Source organism: Poecilia reticulata, linkage group LG4 (genome assembly GCF_000633615.1).
Source record: "Poecilia reticulata strain Guanapo linkage group LG4, Guppy_female_1.0+MT, whole genome shotgun sequence".
Taxonomy (NCBI): Eukaryota; Metazoa; Chordata; class Actinopteri; order Cyprinodontiformes; family Poeciliidae; genus Poecilia; species Poecilia reticulata.
The window spans coordinates 28,541,023-28,567,748 of record NC_024334.1 but is presented as its reverse complement, the minus strand read 5'-3'; the positions used below and the strand labels follow the sequence as shown (position 1 = coordinate 28,567,748).

The window sequence follows — 26,726 nt, the reverse complement described above, 5'->3', positions numbered from 1 at the left end:
GATAGATAGATAGATAGATAGATAGATAGATAGATAGATAGATAGATAGATAGATAGATAGATAGATAGATAGATAGATAGATAGATAGATAGATTTCATTTTGTTGGTCTGTCACATATTTTGTCCTCAAAACGTTTGTTATTCTAAAGTGACAAAAAGCAAAAAAGTTCAATAGGGAATGAATACTCTGGTCTTTGACTAGGCCGTTGGTGCTCTGGCTGTAGTTTGAGATCTTTATCCTCTTGGAAGGTGAACCTCAACTACAGTTTCATGTGTTTTGTAGTTTTGTTTCTTCATGGTGGTGGAGAATGTGCTTGTTTTCCGTGACGCATAAGCATTTCTGATGGAGGACAAAAAGTTCAGCTTTGGTCTCTTGAACATTGTTCACATGTTTTTTTGTGTCCCCAACATGGTGTGTGGCAAACAACAAACTGGACTTAAAGTTAATCACTTATGGCTTTTTCTGTTTTTCCATGAAGGCCATTTTATTTTATCACAGTAAATCAACTACAACAAATGCATTTTAATTTGTAGGAAATATTTGCAGCATTTTCCTTTCAGTAGGTAGGTAGGTGGGTTTCGCTTAGATCAAATGCCGAGTGTTAAAGTGGCTGGGACAGCGTGGTTTCCCTCGGCCCTTTTAGCCCGGCCTTGCGTCTACCGCAGAGAATTTCCGTCTGAACCGAGGCAATCACAGGCAGCACACATTCAAAACCATCTTAGCCAGCAACCAAATGAAGGAGCCTTTGATACAGGCCCCGACAGATGCATATTTTCTTTTTACGAGCAACGAAGTAGTAAACAGCTTGCCTTGTTGGCTCTGCTGCGGGATTCCAAAAGAAGGGTCGTTTATATACACATGCACGACATGTGAATGGAAGTAAGTATATGGGAAAAAAAAAGGGAATTATTAAAATTAAACACAAACAGAATCTGGGAAAGACAGAGCTCTTTGTGACCGAGTGACACCACCGGCTGGACGCTCGCAGTGTTTGCCAGTTTCTGATTTCATAATCGGGTTTGTTGTGCTATGCCTGGCTGCTGCAGACGCAGCAACAACAGCAGCAGCAGCAGCAGCAGCAGCAGCGGCGGTGGCGGTGGCGGTAAACTCCAATTGAAGCCATGTGTGGTGGAAAAACAGGCCCGAGTTTGTGGAGGGATCGCATGCTTGAAGTGGGAGGGAGCCTGCTGGTTACAGAGGTCACAAGCCGAACACGCCAACTCCTCTTGGCCCTTCTCACACGCCATGCTGACGGATGCATCTCAATAGTTCCTCCCAAGCCTCCTCCACTCCCTCTGCGCCTTAATGTGAAGTCATTTTAAAAGGTGAATCAGTGTCTCTCTCTCTCTCTCGGTTGTTTTTTTTTTTACCTATTCAACTTCTTCAGAGCATGCTTTTGTTTTCAAACGTGACGTTGAAAGCAGAGGAGGTGTGTTGGAAATTTAGGAAGGATTGGTTGAGTGCAGCAGGAGACACTTTATTATCTTTGGCTCCACTAATAGCAATGACACAGTGTTCCCTGGCATTCCCACGTTGTTGTGTCTGGGTTTATTTTCTCCACAGCTACGTCACCTGATCTCACATATTTGTCGCATCTTCGGGGTTTTACCCTCTTCGGAGCATTACTTTCTCTGTCTCGCTCCTCTCCCTTCTTCGGTTCCTCGCGGTTTCTCAATAACGGTCTTCCCCCTCAGAGTCCAAATGTTATCAGAGCGGCCGCAGCTATTAGCTAATAGCTACAAAAGCTAAAGCTATCAGATTCAGAGATAGCCAACGCCAGGCTTTAATGCAGCTGTGCCATTTCCCCTCATGCATTATAATCGATCATGTTCCTGTCATCGAGGACGGCTGGATCGTTTTGTCGTTTTTTTTTTTCCATTTTGTAATCCCTCTTTTAACCAGTGACTTGTTGCTTCTTTAAAGATCACATTCATGTGATTTAACACCGGGTGTTTCTTTTTTTGGCATAATGTTCTCCAATTCTTTTTTTTCTTTTTCTTTTCTTTTGCTCTCTTGTGTCTTATTCGGTGTCTTTTCTAAGAAAAGGTTGGTAATGATTGATTTTTTTTCATGAAATTACATCTCCGCTGAATTGCATTAACTATGTAAAGTGGATTATTGTTAATGGGACATGTGAAAAAGCACCCGCATTATGCTTGCTCCCATCATCAGTCACATGGGAGGGCTGGATTATCAAGAGTGAGTGATCTAATGAGCTAAATAATGAAGCCAAGCCCCAGCCAACACGGGTAATGACTTTTTAATGCTCGTGAGTTCTTTAGTTACCTACAGAGGTGCGATTGGTTCAGATAAGGCCTTTTGTGCTTGGTCAGTTGTGACCATCGTGTAGGAAATGCTTGTACACAATGCTGTCTCTGTAAGGGTTCAGCAACCAGCGGCTCCAGAGACACATGTGGCTCTTTGGGCTTCCTGCACTGGTCACCCAATTTTTTTTATTTAGGCATATAAAAGAATTTATCAGTCCTTTTTTTTTTTTTTTTTTTTTTTAACGTAATATCAACACAGATTATCCACAACAAAGTGATACTAATGGCTTGGTAGTAAGACATTTATTTATTTTCCATACATGAGGAAAAGGATTGAATTTGCTTTTTTATGCAGACTCTTTTTCTGTGTTATGTTTGTATCACTCTAAACTCTAAGAGTGAAATATTATTCCTTAATTATTATTATTTTAAAAGGACAGATTTTATTGCATGAGGTGTTTATAAAATGTGATGAGTCTTATGTCAACTTGTTGGTTTTGTGGCTTTGAACAATTTTTGCTCTGTAGTCACAAGAAAAAGAGTGAAAATGCTTTTCTGAACAGTAAAGATTGACGTCCACTGGTCTATTAGGAATCTTATAAAAGGACAATATTGTGTTAAGTGTTGGACTGAAAAGACAGACTGAGACTAATTTCTAAGCAGGAATTCAGTATGTTCGGCACGTGGTATTATTATGTTTTTTGTTGATGTAGAAAGTAAATTTGCCCACCCATATCCATGATTTTCCAAAAGTACAGCCAGAAACATTTTTCAATATAATGGGATTTTAAGGGATGGGCAAACACAAAATGACACGTAGCTTTGTATTGTTACACAGTCTTCCAAATTTTCAACAAATAAAATCTTAAAATGACTCAAAGATCAAATGAATTTCCCCTCCTAATCTTTTTGCACCACTTTTACAGACGCAAATGTTTTAAAGGACGTCTCCGCTAGCTTTGCTCATCAAAGTCTCAACAGAGTGCATCATGAGGACGCACGAAAAGAGAAAAGTGAACTTTTTGTGATAAAGTGAGCATGGGAATATGGAGGTGATTCCAGTTGCTGGTCGAGATAAGACAGCTGTGGCTGTTATGATAAAGGAAACATTACAGCTTTTATCTCACGTATAGTGAATCATTCTTTAAACCTGGAGCTTATTATAGGCATATTCAAAGTTTCCCATTAGCCTCAAAGATCTTCACCCTTTGTAAAATTAGAGTTAAGTTTTATTAAGATTAAAAATGGCTGGTGCTGATCTCCAGCAGTCATTGGGTCGAGAGGTGAGGCGCAGTCTGTCACATGGCAGCACAGTGACACAGAGGAGTAAAAATTTTTAGAGCTCAACTGCTTTTGGACCATGGGAGGAAGTCGCAGTACCCAGAGAGAACCCACTGAAGCACAGGGAGAACATTCAAACTCCATTCAGAAAGACCAAAGGTCAGGGTTCAAACCCAGGACCTTCTCGCTGCAACACAACAGTATTAACAGCTGTACCACCGTGCTGCCAGGATAAAAAAACATTTTTTTGTAATAAATGACTTTGTGGTAAAGTCTTATTTAAGATCTGTAAAGTAAAGTCATTTTACCTAAGACAGGGTGTCATGTCTCATTCAAACGTCTTGTGACAAATTATGAAACTGACTTGAAATCCCAACCGATGGACGCAGACAGAGGTGTGGTATTGTTACACAAGCAGCAGCAGAGAAAATTTGTGTTTTCTTTTAAGTAAAAGAAATGACTTTTACTTGGCTGAGGAAAGAACTGTAAATAATCAAGCTGAAAGTTGATCTCCACCTATTGTTCCTGTTAACACGATATACAAGCTCAACTACATGCTACAGGAACTTAGAAAAGCAGCCGCTGAAACTCAGGAGTTGTTATGGTTAGCTACGAGATGTAATACCATGTTAGATAATTATTGTTACTTTGTGATTTCAGTTGTTCAGTGGTGAATACTGATGTTGCTCAGCTCAAGGCTTTGATATAAATGATTTATAGCCACCCTGATTAAAGTTCCTTCTGCAGTGAGTCATCTGCTGGCCGGGTTTGAAGAGTCTTAGCTACTGCAGACAATATATACATCTAATAAAAGTTTTAGCTCTGCATCTCCTCAGAACTCTGGAAGAACGTGATCTTTTTGCATACCTACTTAAAACATTCATTTTTTAATTACTATCATTTTAAAATACATCAAAGTTTAGATTTGAGCAGTACTTTAATGTTAACCTTATTTACATTTAAGCATAAGGCTGCCAATAACCTTTAATTTTTGCACCTACAGTTTATATTCACATTCAGTTTTGCTTTTATACTTTTCTTCAATATTAGTTTTAGTTTAATAATTACTGAATATATTAAACGGAATGAAAATGTCTCATTTTGATTTGTCACTGTCTGTTCAATTCTAACGCTAAACCTTGGAGAGTATTTTTTTGTCCAGCCTTTTTAAAAAAAATCACATTTCAAGATGGCTTAAATGTTTTGCTTTTGATATGTATGTGGGTAGGTTTAGATGAGTATTTATTTTCTAATTTATAAAGATTATCACACGTGTCTTTCTTGAATCACATGCTCTTTTGCTTGAAGAGTGGCTATTAGAAACAGACTTGTTGTTATTAATTAATAGTTTCTAAATTGTTGTGTACTTTCTGTGTATTCTGGGCAAAACAGGCACAAATTAAGGGAGAATAAGGTACGAAAATCAGAACACAGGCACAGATACACACAGACGTTTCTCAAAATTAATTAAGGAAAGCATCTACAGCCAGATGTCTCTGTCTCAGAGTCATTAAAAAGTCCTTTGAAAATGTTCAGAAAGAGTATGTCCTGAATTTTTAGGTCAATTTGCAAATAATTAAAGGCATGAAATACAAACGCCCCAGTTACATTCATTACTGGGGCTACCAACAATTACGGTATTCTGTTGCAAGCTATAATTTTTTTGTGTTAGATTTTTTTTTTCTGAACTGAATAACTGCAGCAAATTAATGGTTGGATTTTTCTAAAATTTTGCTTCTGCATTGACAAATTACTTTATTTTACTGTAGACAGCAAATTAGAAACTATATTATCTCCAATTTTAAATGTTTTTTGATTTATATACAGCTGGTAAACAAAAATTATTTTGTTTACTGGTTGGGTTTGCAAATTTCCTAAGCTTGTGGTATCCATTGTTCAAATAATTTTGTTTTCAAGTAACTCAAAATATGGCGCTGAACAATTAATTAAAAAAAAGTTTAATGTTCTAAACTACAAGCTGTCAAGCTTAAATGCACAAAACAGTTAGCAACTCTAATGCTAAAAAATGCATCAGCCAGGTGTATTCATGCCAGCGATTGGCTAAAAACGTTTTTCAGATATTCTCTTGTTTAACCGTCTCCCTGCAAACACTTTCCTTGCGCTCTGTCTTGAGAAAGGTGACAAATCACAGTTGCACCGAAGTGAGAAATGCAGCACGACATCAGCATGGCACAGCTAGATTCAGATGTGAATGCTGCACCCGCAGTCACCACCACATTTATCTCGACATCTCCTATGTAAACATTGCAGACTGCAGAGCTGGGCTACATGAGAAAGTGCTTTTCAGTAAACGGTTTGAGGTTTTTGTCATCCTCTGAGGGAAGAAACGCAGCGAGAGAAAGAGTTTAAAAAGTGAGACAGACACATGAAGATGTTTAGGTCCTTGACGGTATTTATTGCATTTTTCAGTTTGCTACGCCGCCTTAACTCGCTTTTGTCGACTGATTTTCCCAACAAGCTGCCTGCGTGAATGGGGTCAGTTTGTTTGGCTGAGTGTGCAAACCGTGTGCTTTTCTAAATTTGATGACTTGCTTACATCTTCAGCCTTTAATGCAATAATAAGTTCCTTCAGGCTATAAATCTGGTTCACTGGACACACACAGACATAACGTATTAAATCTGGTATTTCACAAACCAACGAAAGTGATGAGTAACTCCTGTAGTGGGTTCTGGATTAGGAATGAATATGTCTAAAAATAACAGCATACATCTATACATTTCTACATGCTTTTTTTAATATGTATTTTTTATTAACAAGGCCTTTGAATCACTTAAATCTTTGCCACGTTACTCTCGATTTCATTCCAGATGTGACCAATCGTTCATTTTAGTCTGACAGCAGCCTCGCCAGTCACTCGTTTCCCATTTCGACTTTCACGCCCATCAAACAAACATGGACTCACCGCGGCGTTAGCGGGCAGCGGCCACTCCCTTCATTCACACATCTTCAGCGTTTTCTCTCTGTTTTCCTTTTTGTCAGACAAACACGCCGCAAGTTGTGCATGCAAATGAAGCGCACGCACGCAGGCATTCCCTCTCTCTGCCTTTGCTGTTCACTGATGCACAACTTTGTGTTCCAGATCCCACAATCTACACAAACATTTTTATTCATGATTCCTGTGCAGGGAGTGGCTGACTGTTAACACACTGCTTGACAGCACAGGCATATTTCTCTGTCTGGAAGACGTCTGCATGCCTTTTTTTAAGGTTGTACAACATGTACCGAGGCTCTGCACATGAATACCAAGGCTTTATGGAGAAAAATTAGAAATATAAATCTTTATTCAGAGAGGATAGCTAAGGTTTTTCATTTTTAAAGGCTGTGATTTTGATTGTTTTCTAATGTAATATGTTTCTGTATACATAAATCAATTAAAGCTTAAGTAAAACAGACTGTCTCTCCTGCAACAGAAGAAAACATTAGACTTTTCTTCTTAGTTATTGTATTTACTTTTGGAAAACACGTGAATGAAATTTTAAAACCTTCCAGACTTTTCCAAGCGGCATCTTCACCCTGTTGTTAGGAAACTCTGCCAGCCCAGATGGTTTAAAGTCCGGAATGAAAGAGAAGAGATGATGCACAAAAAGTGATCAAGGAAAAACCGCAGAGACTCGGCCCTAACCTCATCCTCCTCCTCACCGCTCAACAATCCTGTCATTATTCCTTCTCCACCCGGGTGGGCCGGAAAATTTCTCTGCAAAGCAGCACAAACAAAAACAAGCAAGCAAAAAAAACAACAACAAAAGATGGAATAGCTGTACACCACGACATTTACAACTCTGCAAGGAGAGAGTTGAGAAAACGGCAGAAGTGTTTTTTTTCTTTTCTGTGTCCTCATCAAGCAACTTTAAGCCTTAAACATTGGAAAAACAAACCAACATCTTTCTGTCTAAACTGAAACCGGGGCTGCACAGACACCCACTGGCAGCGCACCGCTAGAGTTTCCTGGTTTGCGTTAAAACAATCGAGCAGGTAGCTGGCTCTGCATGTTTCAGCTAGACTCCACATCTGCTGCTTCCTGCTGATCACTGCAACAAAAAACCCGCAGAATTTTTTTTTTATTATTTTTTTTATCTTATCTCACAAATGCAATTTTTCTGTTACACACATTATGTTGCGTCATCTTCCAATGCAGGGCTTGGATGAGTGCTCTTAAGTGCATCATATATTATCATCAAAACACTGCAAGGTCTGATATGAAGGTTTTGTTTCACAGAGAGAGAAATAATGGATCTAAAACCTTCTCTCTCTCTCTCCCTCTCTCTCTCTCTCTCTTTATCTCTCTCTCTTTCTTTTTCTTTTCCTCCAGGTCACAGGTGTTCCACAGCTGCTGTGAAAAAGAAGCATCTGGAGTCCAAAAACAATGTAACAGTGCGGAGGGCGGTAAAGGGCAGAGAGGTGGAGACCGGGCCCCTGGTCTCGCTGTTTTAGGGGAGGGTTCCTGGCACCGTGATTTGATGCACAAAGAGAAACAAAAATCACATTGCCAGGGATTTCCACTCCTTCACAGCTCAGCAGGACGTCTGTCCCGACCTCACATTTCCACCCAGGGACTCATTTTGAGGCCCGATTCTGGAGCAATGGAGGAATTAAACCAAAACGCTATCAACCCATCTCTGCAGACCTCTAAAAGATTAAGTTGTGTCTGTGTGTATTTAAGGCTGCAGCTGTTTGAAATTTAAACTATCCTCACCACTCTGTGCTCTAATGTGCCAGGAAATGGATGTAAATGCAAGCCAGAGCCACACAGGAGAAGGTTTATATTTCAAATGTTGGATTTTAGGGTTTATAAACAAGAAATTTATTTGGAGAGCTAAGATAAAAGTGGAGATCCCTCCACTGCGCCCTCTGAACACTCTGCAGAATCTGAAACCACTGACTTCACTGCCGACGTCTCACGTAAAGGTCTACATAAATCTCAGCCAGCCGCCCACTTGCTAAAGGCACAGAGCTTAGCTAATTGGTGAGCATTGATCCCTGCAATGTGTTGTTCACAGTGGCTAAGTTCAGTGCCCGAGGTGAAATAGTTGATTCAACGTGGAGGATTTGTTCCGGTGGATGGACTGAACTTGATGATCTCGGATAAGCTGAAAGAAGAAGAGAAGGAGGAGTGAGAGGTCAGGAGGAGATGAAATGACGTGTACGGAGGATAAGGTCACGATTATGGCCTGACGTGTGATTTTTGAGCTTGTTGTGCATGAAAGAAACTTATGTCATTAGATCAGATTATTCTCATAAACCGACCCAAAAATCTGACCATGTGACCCATGTACAATAATTTAAAATGCTATAGGAACTTTACGCAATTGGAAAAAAATTTGAAGCAACCTCATGACGTCTCTTCTGATTTTATGCCTGCATTAACAGCATTCAAACCTGGCAAAAAAAAAAAAAAAAATCTTAAATATATATCTTCATAAATTGAATAGAGTGTCCTTACTAATTGAGAGCTTAAACGTTTATTGTGACTGGATAAGTCACTGCTTCTTCCTGCTCCTCTTCAAACATATTTTGTTTTTGATTTTACAAATTGTTTATTTATTTGTTGCTTTTTTTTTTTGCCTGCATTTGTTTTACTGACGTTTTTAAGGAGGGAAGGAAGGAAATACCAATCCACTTCAAGAAAGAGACAAGTTGTAATTGTATTTAAGGCAGTTTTACTTTTCAATTTATAAAAAAAATTATCACATTTTTATTAGCCTGTGGTGTGTTCATGGTGCTCTTTTATCCATTTGCTAGATTCAACACTTTTCCTGTTATGATGGAAATCACAGCATTCACTCTGACCACAAAAGTTTGAATTACAGTTTCCAGCGTTTCCTAATATTCTTGCCCACTCTGCTGACTAACACAACCCCAATCCGTACATTGTGACCGAGTGGATCTGAGAGTTGAGTTTGCTGGTGACTTGATGACTTTCAGAGTCTGTTTGGGGTATTTTGGAGGCGACACACGAGCACTTGTGTTTTCTGACTCATGGTAACATTCATCTTTAGTCTGAAATGGAGCCATTTTACAGTGATGCCATTAATCTTTATCTGTGAGAATGCCACAGTATGTGTACCTCAGCATTAAACTCATTTTTTATAGGGTTGGTGCAACCTATTGCAAAGGAGTGAAACAAAAAGATTCTTAAATATAACTTGAAGTTTGTCGTAGTCCTTCCTGTGCAGCTCTGTTTTAGAATGAAAACTAGTAATACATGTAAATATTAGTGATATTAACACTCCCAGCATGATAAACTCAGAGTACATAGCATTCTGTATCCTTCCTTTGTGACTATATTACTTTTAAATTTTTTTCATTAACATAAATAGTTTTTTTAATCCCATTTTGAGTTGCACAATGTAAAGATTTCACATAGTCTAGTTGAAGTTAGAGATATTGTCGTACGCATAAGATGTGTAAGCTTGAAATATTTTTCCTTGAACATCAGTCAGTGACTTATTTCAATAGATATTTTCTCAGCTTTTAAAAACATTGCTGTAAAACAAGATAAGATGCGGGGGGGAAAAACGACAGTGACTTGAAGCAAGAAATGACCCGGTTATGATGCTGGAAATTGTTTTAGATGATTGTTGCTGGAGACTCTGACTTCAAATACCATTTGTTGTTAGGATAATGTCTGGGATTTAATATTTGTGGCAACACCAGTGAGCTGTGAAAATACAATTTGTGTGGACAGTTTATGAAAAGCGTGACTTATATTTGTGTGCATAGCGTGCAAAATGTAGACTAAGCACATTTAACTGAGCTAAGAAATGTGGGGTTTGTCTCAGCACTTCTGGTCTTTCTGTTTCATTGAGCATGCTTTGCAAACTTTGTCCAGACAGCAGCCAAAACACTAGTTATTACGTCTTAGAGCGTTCAAAGCAAATACTAAGTTCATGAAGCATGAGAATATTTTTTTTCTAAACCAAAGTTTTGTTTGCGCACAATTAACTAAAAGTGTTTCTAAATATTCTGCAGACTAAATTAAAAACAAATCAAATAATTTGTTGCTTTTGTGCAAAGCTTTAGGAACAGCATTGTGTTATTTCACTGTATTTTAAAACTGTTTGGTATTCAAGCATAGACGTGGGATTGCTTTTAGCAAACTATAAAACTATGTATAAGACAAAAAAAACAGATAGGGAGTATCAGGTATTGAGGAAGCAGAGAATAGCTAATGCTTTATGATTGTTGTTATTTTTCATGCTGCATACAAGAAGCAACCTTTCTTTAAATTGTGGTGTTCCTCAGGGATAGTGTTTATTTACCTTATATGTGCTTCCGAGGAAAAATGCAACATTTTATTACAATGTTCACACAGATTTATTCTCTCTCAGATTCTGAGAATCACGCAGAATAAATATACATTTTAAACAGCAATAATGTTATGATGCTGGATGTTTTTATAATTTTCTAAGGTTAAATGCTGGCCTGCTTGAGATGGTCATTTGTGACCCTCAAAATATCTCTGAAATATAAAATTTCTTGAACAACTGTTCCTTACAACTCAAATATTTGAAATAATTAATTCATTGTCACCAATAATGATAAAAAGAACAGTTATAGGGGTTTTATGACTGTAAGATCTGATTCGTCTCTTTGCTTCCTTCTTTCACTTAAAACCAGGTAAAAGATGGGAGAAGTTTTGAATGGTTTGCCACTTGAATATTTCTTAAGTGATCTTTCAATGTCTATTTGTTTCAGATTTGCTTACTAAGCTTTAAAAAAAACACTTAAAATGCATTTATTTTCAATTACTTTTGATTAGTTTTGCATCTCGTTAGCATTGTATGATCACCATTTCTTTACCGTTTCCAAGTATTCTCTTTTGTTTTCCTTTAAATCCTGTTGTCTGTTTCAGGGGGTTCATTGTGCATCGCCTTTTGTGATGGACCCTGTTGTTCTAAATGTGCTTTATAAATAAGTTTGACCTGACTTCTGCAGAATTTCGTACGCTGAGGTTTGCCCTGTGAAAGAGTGCCGGGCTGTGCCCTCCTGTGCCTACTGAACTGGTATCAGTGTTTTACCTGAAAACTGGCTCAGTTCAGCAGGAACAGGAGTGGAGCTCACTAACTTGGAGGACACGTCCTGCATGCAGCAAGTAAACCCAACCCAAGCTCAGTGTTTCAGTTGGGTTAAGGTGGCCGCACCCTTCCCCGAACAGACTGAAGGCTCGCTTTGAGTCAGCCATGAAAATCACAGTCAAGCTCTTGAACTTGTCAATTAGCAGCCCTGCACCTTCTGAACTAAACACGAATGAGTCATATTTAGCTTTCTTTACTTACAAGTCTGTCCTTGTTTTTTTGTGTTGTTTTTTTTGTCACAAACCCACACAGCTGATCTTAAAGGCTGATCTTGTTGTTTTGCGCAGCTTTCATCTTTATTTCCCACTCTTTCCACTGAGACTGTGGCGTAATCCCAGTGAAATGTCTGCTATGTTATGCCTGGGTAATCAATGTCACCCAGCAGTTCCCATTTGCACTGATGGGGAATGTGTGCAAAGCTGATTCCTGCCGACTCTTCAGATTCCCGTGGTCACTAAAGGAAGCGAGCTTCGTGGTACATTTTATGCCCAGAGGAAAATGGAAGCTCGTCATTAAGCTTGATGAATCTTCTCTAATTCAGTGGCTTTGCTGTTCATGACAGGGACTGTAAAAGTTTTTTTTTTTTTTATGTTGCGCTTAATTTCACAGGACAATTGTTCAGCTGAAAGGAAATAATCAGGTAAAAAAAGGACAGCGGGAGGTGATGGTGACAAGGTGGTACGACTGACAAGTTAGCTGTGATTTATGTAAGTGTTCAGTCTAACAAAATGCTTTAGACGATGGTGCATAACGTCCATTATTCTAAATGTCAGGACTCTTTCAACAGTGTTCAACAATTTGATGCATGATTTAGTCTAAGGTCTAGCCATGTTTTCATTCCAGGTCTAGTCCAGTAAGAATTTAAAGTGATAAAGTTTGAATAAGTCTGAGAAATATTTTTCTTAAATCTTTAAAATTCTGTATCAAAAACAGAACTTATCTTCACAAAATAAAAATAAAAAACAGTTTCTATTCTTCCATTATTACATTTCTGGAATAATCTGTATTTACACTGTAGTGCTGACAAAATATTGAACAGCAGTGTTTGTGCACTTTCTATGCGTTTGAGATGAATATTTTGACCAATTTCTCACCTGTTTTGTAAATGTTTTAAGCTTCTGAAAGCTTTGTTGCGTGCGTCAAACTTACTATTTGGTGAGAGTAACAATTTGATGCTAAGACGACAAATCTCCAGCTAGTTGTCCCTCCTTTCCTCTCCATGATCTAAATGTTGATTTATTTCCGCATTTTGTTTTCACCACAAGACTCACAGGACATTACAGTTCCTTCAGTTTCTGCTTTGTTGTCGCACTTAAATATTTCTGATCATGAGACTATTTTAATCGGATAAAAAGACAGCACTGATGAATAAAAAAAAAGTACAGTTGTCAAATGATAATTTGGTTTATTATGGGAAAAGGCAAAACAATTTGTGCAGAAGTTATTTCTGTGTGGAAAGGAATCTACTCTCATTAAATCTGTGATTATCCATTTGGGTTTTTGTTGGTTAAATTTCTCTTGTCACTCCCAGACCTTCATCCTAGCATGTTTGTTTTAGATTTCCCTACTAAAGCATAAAATAATCTGTGCAGAAAAATATCTATGATGACAGGATGAATGTTTACAGTTGATAGATTAGTACTCAACTCTATCCAGACCACATTTATTCAACATAAACTACTGTTTAAACATATTTTGATCACTTTTTTGGTACAGACTACAACTAATGTCCTTCTATGCTTATGAGGAAAAAAGCCACAACACAATGCATGCAGAATTAAGAAACAAACTTAACAAAACATAAATATTTAATAGGTGTGAAACAAAGCTAGTCAGGTCTTCTTAAAGAAAACTTTTGTTGAATCTCAAGTATTAAAACCTCACAGAAACCTAACCCTTCTGTTGTCCTCATTTTCTGTGTATAGGGAAAACACATACAAATCTCGGTCATTTTGACCCGAGGACAACAGGACATTCTTCCATTTTTAGCTAAAGATAATTGTTTTACTGGATCAGACAAGTTGGAAACCCTAACCCTACGCAAGATTATTGATGCATAGGGTTTTGTGTATCCTCATCTGCAAAGGATACTAAAACAAATACTTGTTTGACGGTACATGTAACTACTAACAGTGATTTGATGCAAAAGGAAACACAAAGCCAGTCGTCCAAAATATACTAAAACTAGAAAGTACATGAAAATTAAATAAACATTTTAAGCCATATATCTTACAACTTGATATTTCATAACAGAATTGAGAGATGGTGAAATGTTAAGTTGGTACTTATTCTCAAGACAGACAATGATCATTACTTTGAAACACCTTTCAAAGTAATGCTTCCACGCCATGATATAACATTATATTTCCGCTTATAATAGAATGAGGTAAAAAAAAAAAAAAGATGTAATTTTCCCTGCAAATCTGGGGAATTTAACTCAGCATCATCAGAATTGTGAGGTTCCACTTTATTTTTGACACATCTGTCACGTTTTTTAATGCATCGACGCTGAAAACAAAACTGCAATGGGGTACCAACGCCAAAGCCTCCAGCTCTCCTTTTAGTCTCCATAGTGATGTCAGTATCCCTTTCATCTTCGCGTCTCAAAGGCTGACCAGATTTCGTGATGTGGCCGCTTTATTGAGCCGGATCTGCTTTCCTTGCCCCCTCTTTGCCGTTCAATCAGCATCCATGCGGTTGTGGCCTGTGGCTCCGAGCTCGCTGCGTAATTTGGTTTAGAGCTGAGCGGGAACATCTGTTTCACAAAGCTGCAGCTCCTTCCACTCCTCGGGCCTCATGGAGCAAAGCGAGAACCTCAGAACCTGCCGGTCCAAAACCCTCTCAAGACCAATCTGAGCCCTGAGAGAAGAAGAGTGACAGCGCTTTGAAGTGTGGGGTGAAAATGTGCGAAGTTGGGGCAGGGTTTATTTCTCAGCTGGCGCCGGTAATGAAAAATACTCCTTATTGGCTTCATATGGAGAGTTGTAGGTTTGAGACGTGTTCTAAACCCACACAAACAGCAGAGTTTTAATTTTTAGTTTTGAGAAACAGATACGTTTTACTTGTAATATATAAATATCACATTGATTCACAGCAACTGAGCGCTACAAAACCCGCATAGTCGCCACATTTGCACAATATTAGCTCCATTGTAATTGAATTTTAAAAATGAAATATTTTGAATATTTAGTGTAAAGCTCTATTTATCTCCACTCCAAGTGTGGTTGTGTCGTCTTTCTAAGCCCTAGATGATAATAAAGCTCTTGACTTGACAAAACGAATATTTAAATTTGATTTATAATATTTATTTCTTTAGTCAGTAGTTGATCATCCAGCTTCTCCTTCCCAACAAGTACAGTCATAGAAAACCATGACTAAATGTGCTCTCCATGAAGAAAGAAAGGATGCTATAAAACTTTGTGCCAATTTTTATGTTTTGCTTTACTGTGTGAGGACGGATAGGTTGCAAATCATTCAAGATTGGCTCGTTGACAGGCATTAAAAACTTGTTACATTCGGGAAACAACTTTGGTTGAGTTTAGGGAAAGGTGTGGTTTTCTGGCTCCCGGGTTTCAACTTCTGCAGTTTTTCCAAAATACAAAAGAAAATAAATAAACATGTTGGAATACGAGTCAAAAGAAAAGTTATTTGTCCTCTTGTTGAAATACTTCAGTTTTATAACCACCGACTGCTTGAAACCAGTGTGTTATTATGAGAACACGTAAGCCTGGGGCAGCTGCTGGGATGGCTGTGGATTCTTGTTTTTAACAGTCGCCTGGAGTGCTCCTCTTACAGAAAGCCCGTCTCATCGCTTTGGAAACTTTCTGCAACCGAACCCTAATAATCACCCTCAGAACATCTTTCACCACACAATTAGTTAAGTGGTCACAATTCTCAGTCCAGAGCACAACAAGAATGAGAGAGAGAGGATTAAGAAAAGAGGAGAGGGAAAAACTCTCACATATATTCCCAAGGTTGACAACAAAGTCGGAGCAGATGGCCAGCATCCAGGCCTCAGGAGAAAACTCGTGTTGTTATTGGTAATTGTATTTTACCGCAGAAATGTAAGCGCAAAGAAAAGGTAGTTTGAAAAAGTGTGGCGTCTTTTTTCATTGTTTTGACTGGAACATGTTATTTATTCATTAAAAACAAAACAAATGTTTAATAAGAGAATCTAAGTTGACAGTCTGGCTGCCTCGGTCGTTTTATATCTCATAACCTCTGGCGGTTCTCCCGTGTATCCGCTGTGTGCTATCTGAAATCTGATAAAGAGGAAACAGCTGTTCTCAGGGCTGCTGTAGATTTTGAAAGAGCTGCCTCCTCCACATGTGTTCGCACTGGCATCAGAAAAAAAAAATCTCCCAACAATGACCCTTTTTCTAAGTTGTATTGCAGCGGGGGGGGGAAACATAATCGAGTCAAGGTGAAAGGGCATTCTACACTTAATTATAAAAGAACTCAAGAATTTAGTTTTCCACAGTTGTTTGTGTTCCGCTTTGTTTTATTTATCCTATTTCCACTCTGCTTTATGTTTGCTGAATCTTCTTGTCTTTATGTACTACAGAGAAAAGGCATGATTTAAAACCATAACAGACAAGAAGACATCATCCTGAATAAAATTCAGAAATAATGGCGGATTCTTGACTGGAGGGGCATGAAGAAGGTTACATGCAATTTTTTCTTCTTCTTCTTCTTGTCCTGCATAAAACAGACAGATCTTGATTGACGTGGTGCAACTGTAACCATAACACTGAATATTTATCATTAACGTTTGAATGTGGAATGGGACGCTGAGAGCTAGCCAAATAACCAGGATGTGTTCTTGGGGGAGTTTTTTTTTCCTTTGAGTAGAAAGAAGAGCTTCCTGATGTTGCCAATGGATGAACTCATGCTCTGCGTGAATGAAAAATACCAGATACTGAACGACCGGCTCAGTGCACATCTGGCGGTTTCTGATCGGGTTCATCAGCTTGGTTGTGGGAATCCATCCTTTGCGTGTACGTGCCCAGGTCTCTGTCTGCTGGGGATGTCTAAATGAAGTCCAAAGTTTCAGATTGAATTACTTTTTATAAATCATCTGTACCATATCTGCCCTTATTCTTACTTGTATAGGAACGTATGCCACCTTACAAATATGCTATTCCAATTTTCCTAAGCTTTTGACAAAGCAAACATGACCTCCATCAAAACAAGGTTGCCACCAATTTCTTGGACACGTCCAAAAGCACAACAGCAGCTCTGACATGTCGCTTAAACTCTTGCTCAAATAACGTGCCACGTATTTACACAAAGTTCCTCCTTGGAGCTGCAGACTCCAGCTGAGTTTACACATCACTGAGCACTGAGCACCCCTAGTTATTAAGTTTAATGATCTTCAAAACAAAGCACTGAATTTATGAAGCAGAAGAACAAGTTTTCTGTAAAAAACTAGAACTGTATTGGACATGTTTACCCCTTCAGCGGGTAAAGGTGTCTGGCAGAAGCCATAGCTGGACACTACAGTAACTTCATACTGATTTGGACAAATCTTGTTGGACAATAAGATGCATTGCTGTCAAGATAAATAGATATTTGCTGGAAACATTTTAGTGAGTTAGTTAAATGCGACATTATTTATCGTCCTTGCAGCTGATTGGACCTTCCAGATAAACTGGCTGCCACCTCATGCAGTCTTTTATGAGGTGTGTCTTGCTCCACGTTGCAGGTGTGTGCAAGTGCAAAAGGAATGATAATCCTTCACTCGTTGAGATGCAACTCATCTGAGTCAAGGCATTCTTGTAATTTCTGTCGTTTATTACATTGTGGGAGGTTTTCTTTTTCTTTCTGTCAGCATGATGAGCTGCATGTCTTTAATCAAGTGTTGATGTCACTCACAGTTCACTTACCCTGAAGTTTATTCACACTGGTTAAACCACTCCTCTTGGTAATTTTCTGTTCCTATAGAATCAGGTCGCTTGACATGACAGTGTGCAAACCCAATCTCTAGAGCTGCATTATTAGATTCAACCACTTTGGAAACTTGACGTTCTTCCGACAAGGAGCTCAAGTGGTTTGTGATCAGTCTTTCCACGGTAATCAAGCAGCAGGGCACTGGAAACGCTTGTGTCAAAACAAAATACCATACAGTTTTTCTCCTCAATACAATTGATTTTACTGTCATTTTACATTTAGCCACTGACAATTCTTCTAGTCAGACCAGAACTTTGCATGCATGCAGATGAGGTTAGTCTGGGCCCAGATGAAGCTAACAGTGGAGCCGGACCATTTCAACCGGATCACGTTATCGGCTTTCTTGATGTATCTCCCTACATGAAGACATCTGTGGTAACAGCGATTAGTGTTCATAGCTACAGATGTATGATAAATATAACTCAAGTACGTGTGCATTGCATAAGGTCTTATTCGGTCACAGATGTTTAACTGGAAAGTTTAATGTCTTTATTTCCTGAATCTCATTTTCCTGCTGCCACCACTGTGCGCACACCTACTCATGTCAACTGGTAACTACTTGCCATTTGTGTGTTTATTTTGAAAAACATACAAAAATTGGAAAAACAAAAAGATTGAAATTGTGGGTGAGAAAAAAGTAGGATATAAAATCGAAAGCAATTAGTCATTTGGAAAAATAAACCCCCACATATATTCCCATTTAAAAAAATACTGGAGGAAAATATGAGTCCAGGCAGCTCTACAAGCTTTGTACATAGAGATGCTGAATTATTTGCCTCTTGTTGATTTCAAATAAGTCCAAGCTCAATCAGATTTGATAGAGAGGGTCAGTAAACATCAATTTTTATGTCTTGCTCCAGATTTTCAATTAGATTAATGTGTGAACTTTGACTGAACAAGTCTGACCATGGATATTCTTTTTATCTTTTTTTTTTTTTGAACAGTGTATAGCTCTGTTAGCATCTTTAGGGTTGTTGTCTTGCTAACCTCAGGCTTAAAATCTGTTTCAGCCTGAGGTTTTTGTCCAGGATCGCCCTGCATGTAACTCCATCCATCTCCTCACCAATTCTGTCAAGCTTACCTGTCAGTGCCAAAGAAAAGCCTCTCTGATAGAATGATGCGGCCACCATCATTGGCCGCATCATGATGGTGGCCATCATGATGCGGCCACCATCATGATGGTGATTTGTTTAAATCTTGTGCTTTAAACAAGATTAACTTACACACAGGTGGATTCTGGATTTTCTTTAGCAGCTATCAGAGTTATGTGAGCAAGTTCAGACCAGTGGCAAATTTTCATTCCACTTTACAATAAAAATTTATATTTTTATTGGACATAATAATAAAAACAAAAACCCCTAAGAAGTCAATTTAAAATGTGAAAACCCTGCAAGCTGCTTCATGACAAACACTGACACATTTTAAAATAAGCTAGGCCACACAGAAATGTATTGTTTCTTATCTCTTTTTAAATTTTCTTATGTGCCACTAAGTTGTCGCGGTGTTGACAGCCGCCGATCGCCCTCTGCGCCGCTCGTTGCCTCACCCACTGCCTTCTCCTGCTCTCAGACAGCCCATCATTAGCTGTCTGCGCAACACCTGGAGGCAGAGGCAGCGAGATAATTATCGAGGGCATAGCCATGTCTGCACGCAACCATCATTAACCCATCGTACCTCATTTGGAGCAAAGAGCGGGCCTTGTTGTTGTAAGGAGAGAGAAAGAGAGACAGAGAGCAACGACGAGGGCCCTGGATCAACCTCCGACACGTCAGATGTGATACAACAAATGTCTCTGAGCCTTGAGCTAATAAAGGCAGGAATTTGCTGTTGGTTTTTCTTCAGGCAGCAGATCTGGAGCTGTGCCAGGCCCGAGGGATGAATGAAGGACGCTTATCCCTCATGTTTAGCAGTGACGGCACAAAATGCACACATCCAGACAGATATGAGCTTGCTTTCCCTGCCTTAAATACAAACAAATTCAGAGTAAGCCAGTCCTAAAAAATGCCTGCTTTTGGATGGTTTAGACATCAGTCTGTGTTTCAGGGCAAAATACTGTGTGTTGTAATTGTTATTTCATTTTCTCTACTGACACTGACAAGCCCATGCAACTTGCACAAGCCATTTGAACTCAACATTGATAGATTGGAGTGAGTGTGGAGCATCTTTGACATCATTATTGACATCAAAAGACACAAACTGTTGCTTTGGTCTATTTTGAACTTCAACTTAAGATTTAAGACAAGCAATGACCTGCACAAACCTTTAGGTCTGTGTTTTTAAGAGTAAAAATGGGGCAATAGAGAGATAATGTTTTAGTGTCTGAAGTATGTATGTAAATTGAGAAAAATGTGGTTGTGAAATCTGAAAAAAAAATGCTTTGGGCTTTGAGATAAACAACACAGGTTCAGTAGTATGGCACTCAATTGTGCTTTATTGGTAGCTCATAAATAGATGATAACAGTGACCTTGAGCCATTTAAATGATTCCCTTTTAACAAGCTGTGTTCATTGACATCAGTTTGGCACAGAGTTTGTGCAGAATTGTTGCTCAACATCTGTTTTTAAACAAGTTTTGCATTTTTTTCCCTCCGTTTTCTCGTGAAGCTATAAAGCATCTCAATGTTTTTGTCACACATTCAACAAGATGTTGAAATAAATTTATGCTATCAATACATCCTACCTTATTTTTCTGTCACATTCATATTCCAAACTCTGAAATTTTCTTTGTAATATATTTAAATACAACACACATAGGAACCCATCCAAAAACTAAGCTGCCTAGCTCTTTCGATTAGAAAACAGCAGACAAAAGAAACTGTGACTGTGGCCTTTCAAACTTCAAGTTCTCGAGGGTGAATGATACTAAAACATTCTCACCAAATAAGAATGCATTGCAACACAGTGTTCATGACTTTTAACGAGGAAGCTGCAGTTAATTATTGCAACATCTTGAAAGGTCTTTTATGTCACAGCTTTTGGTAATCAAATTTTTCTGAGGCTATAGATTGTTAGATGTGAAGAAAATATATGTAGTCATGCAAACTGAGCTCAATAATAAGATATTAAATATATTTTGTAGGCATTACCAGTCTCAGAAATCATTCACGAGCTACTGAATGCTTAATATCTTTCTAAAATGGCAAATTAATGAAACGCCAGAGTGGTATTTGGTACAGAAAAAAAACATGTTGCTATTCGACAGTAAACATAAAATCCCAGAATTATGTTTGAGCTTTTAAACCTGCTCTCTGAGAGAGCGCTCTTCCTGTTGAGGCTAATGGGCCTGGCGCTAACTTGTCGGGAGGGGAATAAGACGAGCATTGTGGTCTGCAGGGACGTTCCAGGCATTTACAGCAACAATCTGCTAATTTTTTAAGAGACTTTTAACACGCTGGACACCTTGTTTAACTTGGTTAGTGAATCTGTGACCATGATTCATTAACCACACACATTTATTTATGAGAGTCAACTTCAATCATCACCATCATAATTAGTCATCCTGATCAGAAACTGTTAAAATACATCACTAAAGTGCAGTGGTTCATCTAGTCTTTTAACAAGTGTTAATTTTATACTTAGTAAACCAGTGATAGTAAACATGTTTTTTGATTCCCGAACTAATTTTGTGCTGCTGCTGACTGCAATTCAAAATTGGCCCTCAAGCACAAGTGGATGATGTAGATAAAGTCTTCTTGTTTCTAATCAAGAGCAAAATTATTACCAATAAAATACAGTGCTTATTGAATATTTCATTTTACAGTAAATAGAACCACATCTATCCAGTGGTTTCTACTCAAAAAGCAGACTTAAGTGAACCCAAATCTACTTTTATTTTGTTTATGAAACTTGGCTTCTTATAGCGAGCATTTTCAGAGAACGACTGACCCAAATTGTGCTGAGAATAGGCTATCCACCCCTATTTTTCTTTCTTGAGCACAATTTATTTGAAAACTTGATACCTTTCTTTTAATAAGGCAAACATGCAGATACCTGTTTTTGTTTTGGACTTAATATGATTTACACATCCCTTTCCTACAAAAATATTACTATTTTAGTTATTTATTTAAAACATTATTGGCATACTTTATTTCTGAGCAGGTAAAAAAAAATCACAATACAATTTTTTTGTGATTTTAGTTTTTTTTTTTTACTTATTTTTGAAGAGACAATTTTGGTGATAAAAATGAAATATCTGTAGAAAGTCATGCTATAATAAAAACAAAGAGTGAAAAAAAATACTACTACAAGTTACAAATAATTATTCTAAAGTTTTTAAAATGTATATAAAATTTTAAAACCATTTAGCTAAACTTAGAACACAAATAATTAAATGTTTTCATTAAACCTATAGGTAAGTTGCTTGTTAAAAAATAAGTCAACAACAAAATTAAAGCACTCTGTGATGCATAAGTAAATGCTCAGTTTTAACACTTAGATACTTTTTTTATAGTGACATTGTGTAGAGAGAACAAAATGGACTCTTAATTTATTTGTTTGACCTTTTCCCTTTTTCACGGTGGAAAATAGACATTTTGTCCAAACAAGAATTACGTGCACAAGTTATAATTTGGTGGATTTTTTCCTATAGTACACCTAGTCTAAAGTCTCTTAAGACTTTGTTCATTTGTTGTGGATCCTCCCTTTTCACCTAGTCCTCTACTTTTTCTACCGAGCTTCTGACCTCTGAGCATCGTTTCTGCTCCAAGTTCTGCCTGGATTCGGATTCCCAGCAACCTCATGTATCCTCGTCCCTCTTGCATGCTGAGCTTTGTTTTCAGTGATTTGCCGCCCAGGCAGAAGAGGAGTTTTTTGATTGCTTGCACAGCCTCATTCGTTTGGATCCTCACACTAACAAGCACTTGAAGGAGCAGCACCCCTTGGATCAAAGCTCTTTCATCGATCCCAGAAAGGTTACTGGATTCTCAATCGAGTCTTTTTATTCCCCCTGATTCTATTACAGCAGCTAACCTGAACTCTTTAATTACAGAGCTTCCTGTGTACTTCCATGGAGTTTTTCATACCACTACCAGGTGCTGTAGGGGTCATTTCCATACCAATCCATGAATATAAATTCAAATTCATTTTTTGAAAACATGGTACTTAATTGATGACCATGAGGAGTTGAACTGAACAAAGTAAGACACGAAAGGCTCAAAAACTCTCAGTCAGCATAATCTGAGTTGCTTAAAACATTAGTATCTTGATTTTAGTCAATAACCCTGAATCTTCAGTGTTATGGAAGACAAGTGAAGTGTTTTTCTCTACGGATATGAAGTGAGGAACAACTCACTGACTCAGAGTGAAAGTTAATGCTTCAGAAAATCAAGCAAACACATTACAATGAAAGCGGAAAGATTTTGATGTTCGACCAACAAGCGCTGCTTTGAGTTCCCCCTCAAGCCGCGAGATCGGTCCTTGTGACTGCTCTGCAGCTGTGAAATGAATTGTGAGAAAGTCACGGTTTTGCTTTTGTAAAAATAGTTACTGCAAAGTCAAGACAAAACAAGTTGCTCCAGTGCTCGGCAGCAGACGTGTGGTACAGTCAGCCGTGTGTACTCGAATGTGCAGACTATCGGCTACAGCTTATCTCTCTGGCCTGCCAGACAGTCGTAATGAATTTATCAATTAGCTCTGGCTGTTAGTGCCCTTAGGGCTGCAGACCGGGCCCTGAGCTGAAACCTCCATCAGTCATCCTGTCAAAAAAGCAGGAAGTGCCAAACAGCATGGGACAAGTCTGTTTAAAGCTTAGTTCAAAAGAAAAACAATCTTTTTTTTTTTTTTGACTAAATAAGATACATTTCTGATCTGGTGCCATTTCTGATGATTCATTTAAAGTTGTTTATTGTTTTTAGTATAAATCTGCATGACTCCTTTAATAAAGTGTCTCCCTCTAGAGGAATCTAGCGATATCACTACTCCGAGACATCATATTTAACGCAAAAATAAATTTTATTTATATTTCCATCAGTTTTTTGTACAAAACGACATCACATTTTCTGCATTCAAAATACATTAATATACATTAAATGTCATCCAAATGATCCAGTTCAAAGAGTTTTCCTCTAGATGTGGGAGTTGCATTGACAAACTGAATGTTTCGTTCCCTGGGAGTTTTCATTTCCTGGCATACTTAACGCTAAATTCCTTTTTTTTTAAGGTTCTCTTAAAAACATCTTATCGTCCGTGCAGTGAACAGTCAAACCAAGAGTCAGAGGAAACGGTTAGACGTGTGTCAGTGCACACCGGTCTTGCTTGCTTGGGAGGGGAGCACGTTGTGGTTTAACCACTTGAAACTGACAGGCAGCTGGTTGTGGTGCTCAGCCTGCACTTTCTGCGAGGCTTGCTTGGGGTCGGCGGTGGGGAGGCCACGCTCAGACTCCTGGCCTTGCTGAAGCTATTTCTCAGACTGTCCCTCCTGTTCTCCGAGGTGCTGCTGGTCTCCTTGGAAATGAACTTGTCGGGGCGACAGAGGCCRGCCCTCAGGCAGCAGCAGCACAGTAGCTCGGCCATGGCCTTCCTCATGTCGCTGCTGCCCAACGCGTAGATGATGGGGTTGAGGCCCGAGTTGAAGACGGCCAGGGAGATGCAGAAATCGGCGCTGAACAGCAGGGTGCACTGGCGGGAGGCGCAGAAGAAATCCACCAGCAAAAGCATGAAGAGCGGCCCCCAGCAGACCAAGAAGACCCCCACGATGGTGATCACGGTTTTCAGCAGAGCCAGGGAGCGTTTGCGGTTGCGTTGAGGGCCCAGCTGGGCACTCTTGTGTACGTGGCAGTAGATGGCACCATAAAGCACCCCGATAGTCAGCAGGATGAGGAAGAAGATGATGAGGGAGAAGAAGATGTAGCTCTTGGAGTACAGAGGGAGGAGAGTGGAGCATCCATCCAGACTGCAGACGCAGTTCCAGCCCAGCAAGGGGAGGAAACCGATAACCAGCGCCAGAATCCAGCAGAGCACCACCAGGCCGTAAATCCGAAAGGTCTTCCTGGTTGACTTCTGGTGCAGAGGTTTTATCATGGTGGTGTAGCGCTCCACCGCAATCAGCAGCAGGCTGAAGATGGAGGCTGCCAGGGCCACGAACAGCATGCCCTCCCTGAAGAGCCATAGGGCTGGGGTGAGGCGGAAGGTCTGGTTGCCGGACATGCAGATATTGACCACGTAGGCCGCACCAGTGAGCAGGTCGCTCAGGGTGATGTTAGCAATGCAGACGTAAACCCAGCGGCGGCTGTGGCGGATGCGGGACATGACGGCCACCAGCACCAGGAAGTTCTCCAGGACTATAAACACGCTGAAAAAGAGGAAAACGGACATGGAGACGCTGATGGGGGCCTGGGTGATTGAAGTCGTCCTGTTCTGCAGGCGGCCCGTGTGGTTGTAGTGCCTCAGGATCACCTGGTTGGTCCCTGTGGCTGTAGTGGCTTCGTTTGGCACAGAGCTGTTGCTGGGGTAAGCTGGCAGGTGGTACACATGGGGGCAGGAGGACGGGGAGGTGAGGTAGGAGAGGACTTCCATCGTGACAAACCAGAGATGAAAATCGAGGCTGAACCACCAAGCTGGCAAGAGCTGCACAGAAAACTCCTGTGATCAAACAGGCTATCTGCAACCTCTAACCAGCAGAGCCAGCACACAACACACACCTGAGAGGGAGAAAAGAAGAAGTAAGATCAACTTCATTTCATACAAGAGTTAAAGCAAAAAATAGAAACCCCCTCCGGTCCTGTGCAATGCATGTTTTGGTGAGGGGCTTGAAGTACTTTAAAAGGCATCTTTTAAATGCCTACCATGTGCGCTACAATCTCCACCTTTCTGCGGTTAACACAGGATGAGTTAGCAACGAGGGCATTTAAATTACCACATGGAGGAAACGCAGCAGCTGCTTTCATCGAGAATATTGGAAAATGTTTTTTTTTGCAGCAGGATGCTCTGATAAATTATTGTCAAATTGTAAAAAAAAAAACTACACAGAAATTTTTGTTCATCTTTTTTTTTTTCCAAAAAACACTTTTCACAAAAACGGAGAAAAATCAATAAGTTAGAATATATTTAGGGTCACAAGTCATCTTTTTGGAAATTAGATGTACCGTATGTAAATTTAATTTTAAATTGAGCAAAAACTGAAGTAAAAAAAAAAAAAATTCTAGTTAAAATTGAAGATTAATTAATAAAACAAGCAAAAAATATATTCTAAACAAAAAATGTATTATCTGATCCTTTTGTTTAAATTAATTTATATTTTTTACATTTTTTGCAGGTATTTCTAATATGTGTAGCTTGATGTAAAAGCATGGAGAGTACTTACTCTGGCTGCTGATGATGTTGATGCTGAGAGTGTGTGAGCCTCAACAGATTTTTGCAGCTCATTTTTGATGGGGAAATAAGCCTGTGTGAGTAAAGTTGCACACCCCACCCAAAACGCATGCACGCACACACACACGCATAGATGCACTTGCACATGCAACAGAGAGATTACCATCGTCCTGTGCTATCATCATTGCCTAAAAAAATAACTGTGAGCATTTACACCCACAAATTAAAAGTTTTAAAATTAAATCCTTCTGGCATAATGTTTTTTTTTTAACTACAGCAATATAACATTTCTTATAGTGAATTTCCATACTAATGCATTCATGAAACTTTTACTGAGCGTCAGATATTTCGTCTGACCTCCAATACCTTTTGCGGGAAAGGGTCTTTCAAAACATCTGCCACCCCCTCAAACAGTTGTATGTTTTGCAAAAAAACTGAATCATGACTCAATATTTTGAAGGATATGTGGCAAGACTGTGCACTTGCACTCACAGCTTCAGGACACCAGGAGCATCTAATTTAAAGGGACTTTTTTTTTCTTTCACTTGGTATTTCTCAGAAGGTGCAAGAGAAAAACAGGAACTCCCATCAGATGGAAAGGTGCCCCTCCCTGTAGATAAAGGGTTTCATTTAGCTTCGTCTCACAGCTGTGGTTGTTGCTTTGCTGCTTTTAGGTCACAAAATAAAAACAGTCAACAGAACAGATCAAAAACTGCTTTTATCGTAAATGTTAACACAAGATCATGTTGACGGCCAACATATGAGGCGTTCTGCAAGCTCCACAAAGAGACACGCAACCATCAGAAATAAGCAAATCGTTTGTA

General features: G+C 39.1%; 1 protein-coding gene and 1 long non-coding RNA gene across 2 annotated transcripts in view; one reads left to right on the top strand and one right to left on the bottom strand.

Annotated features, from left to right (window-relative positions):
- LOC103464104 (uncharacterized) overlaps positions 1-9,267 on the top strand; it is a 10,786-nt gene extending 1,519 nt beyond the window's left edge. The window contains exon 2 of the long non-coding RNA XR_533592.1: positions 7,882-9,267. This is a non-coding gene — a long non-coding RNA (uncharacterized LOC103464104). The remainder of the gene's footprint in view (positions 1-7,881) is intronic.
- A 14,299-nt stretch (positions 9,268-23,566) lies between these two features.
- On the bottom strand, positions 23,567-25,948 carry s1pr4 (sphingosine-1-phosphate receptor 4). The gene is made up of 2 exons (XM_008407947.1): positions 25,895-25,948; positions 23,567-25,232 (listed from the first exon to the last, which is right to left on the bottom strand). The coding sequence occupies exon 2, from the start codon at positions 25,105-25,107 to the stop codon at positions 23,875-23,877; it is 1,233 nt and encodes a 410-aa protein (XP_008406169.1). The 5' UTR covers positions 25,108-25,232; positions 25,895-25,948; the 3' UTR covers positions 23,567-23,874.
- Between the last annotated feature and the right edge of the window lie 778 nt (positions 25,949-26,726).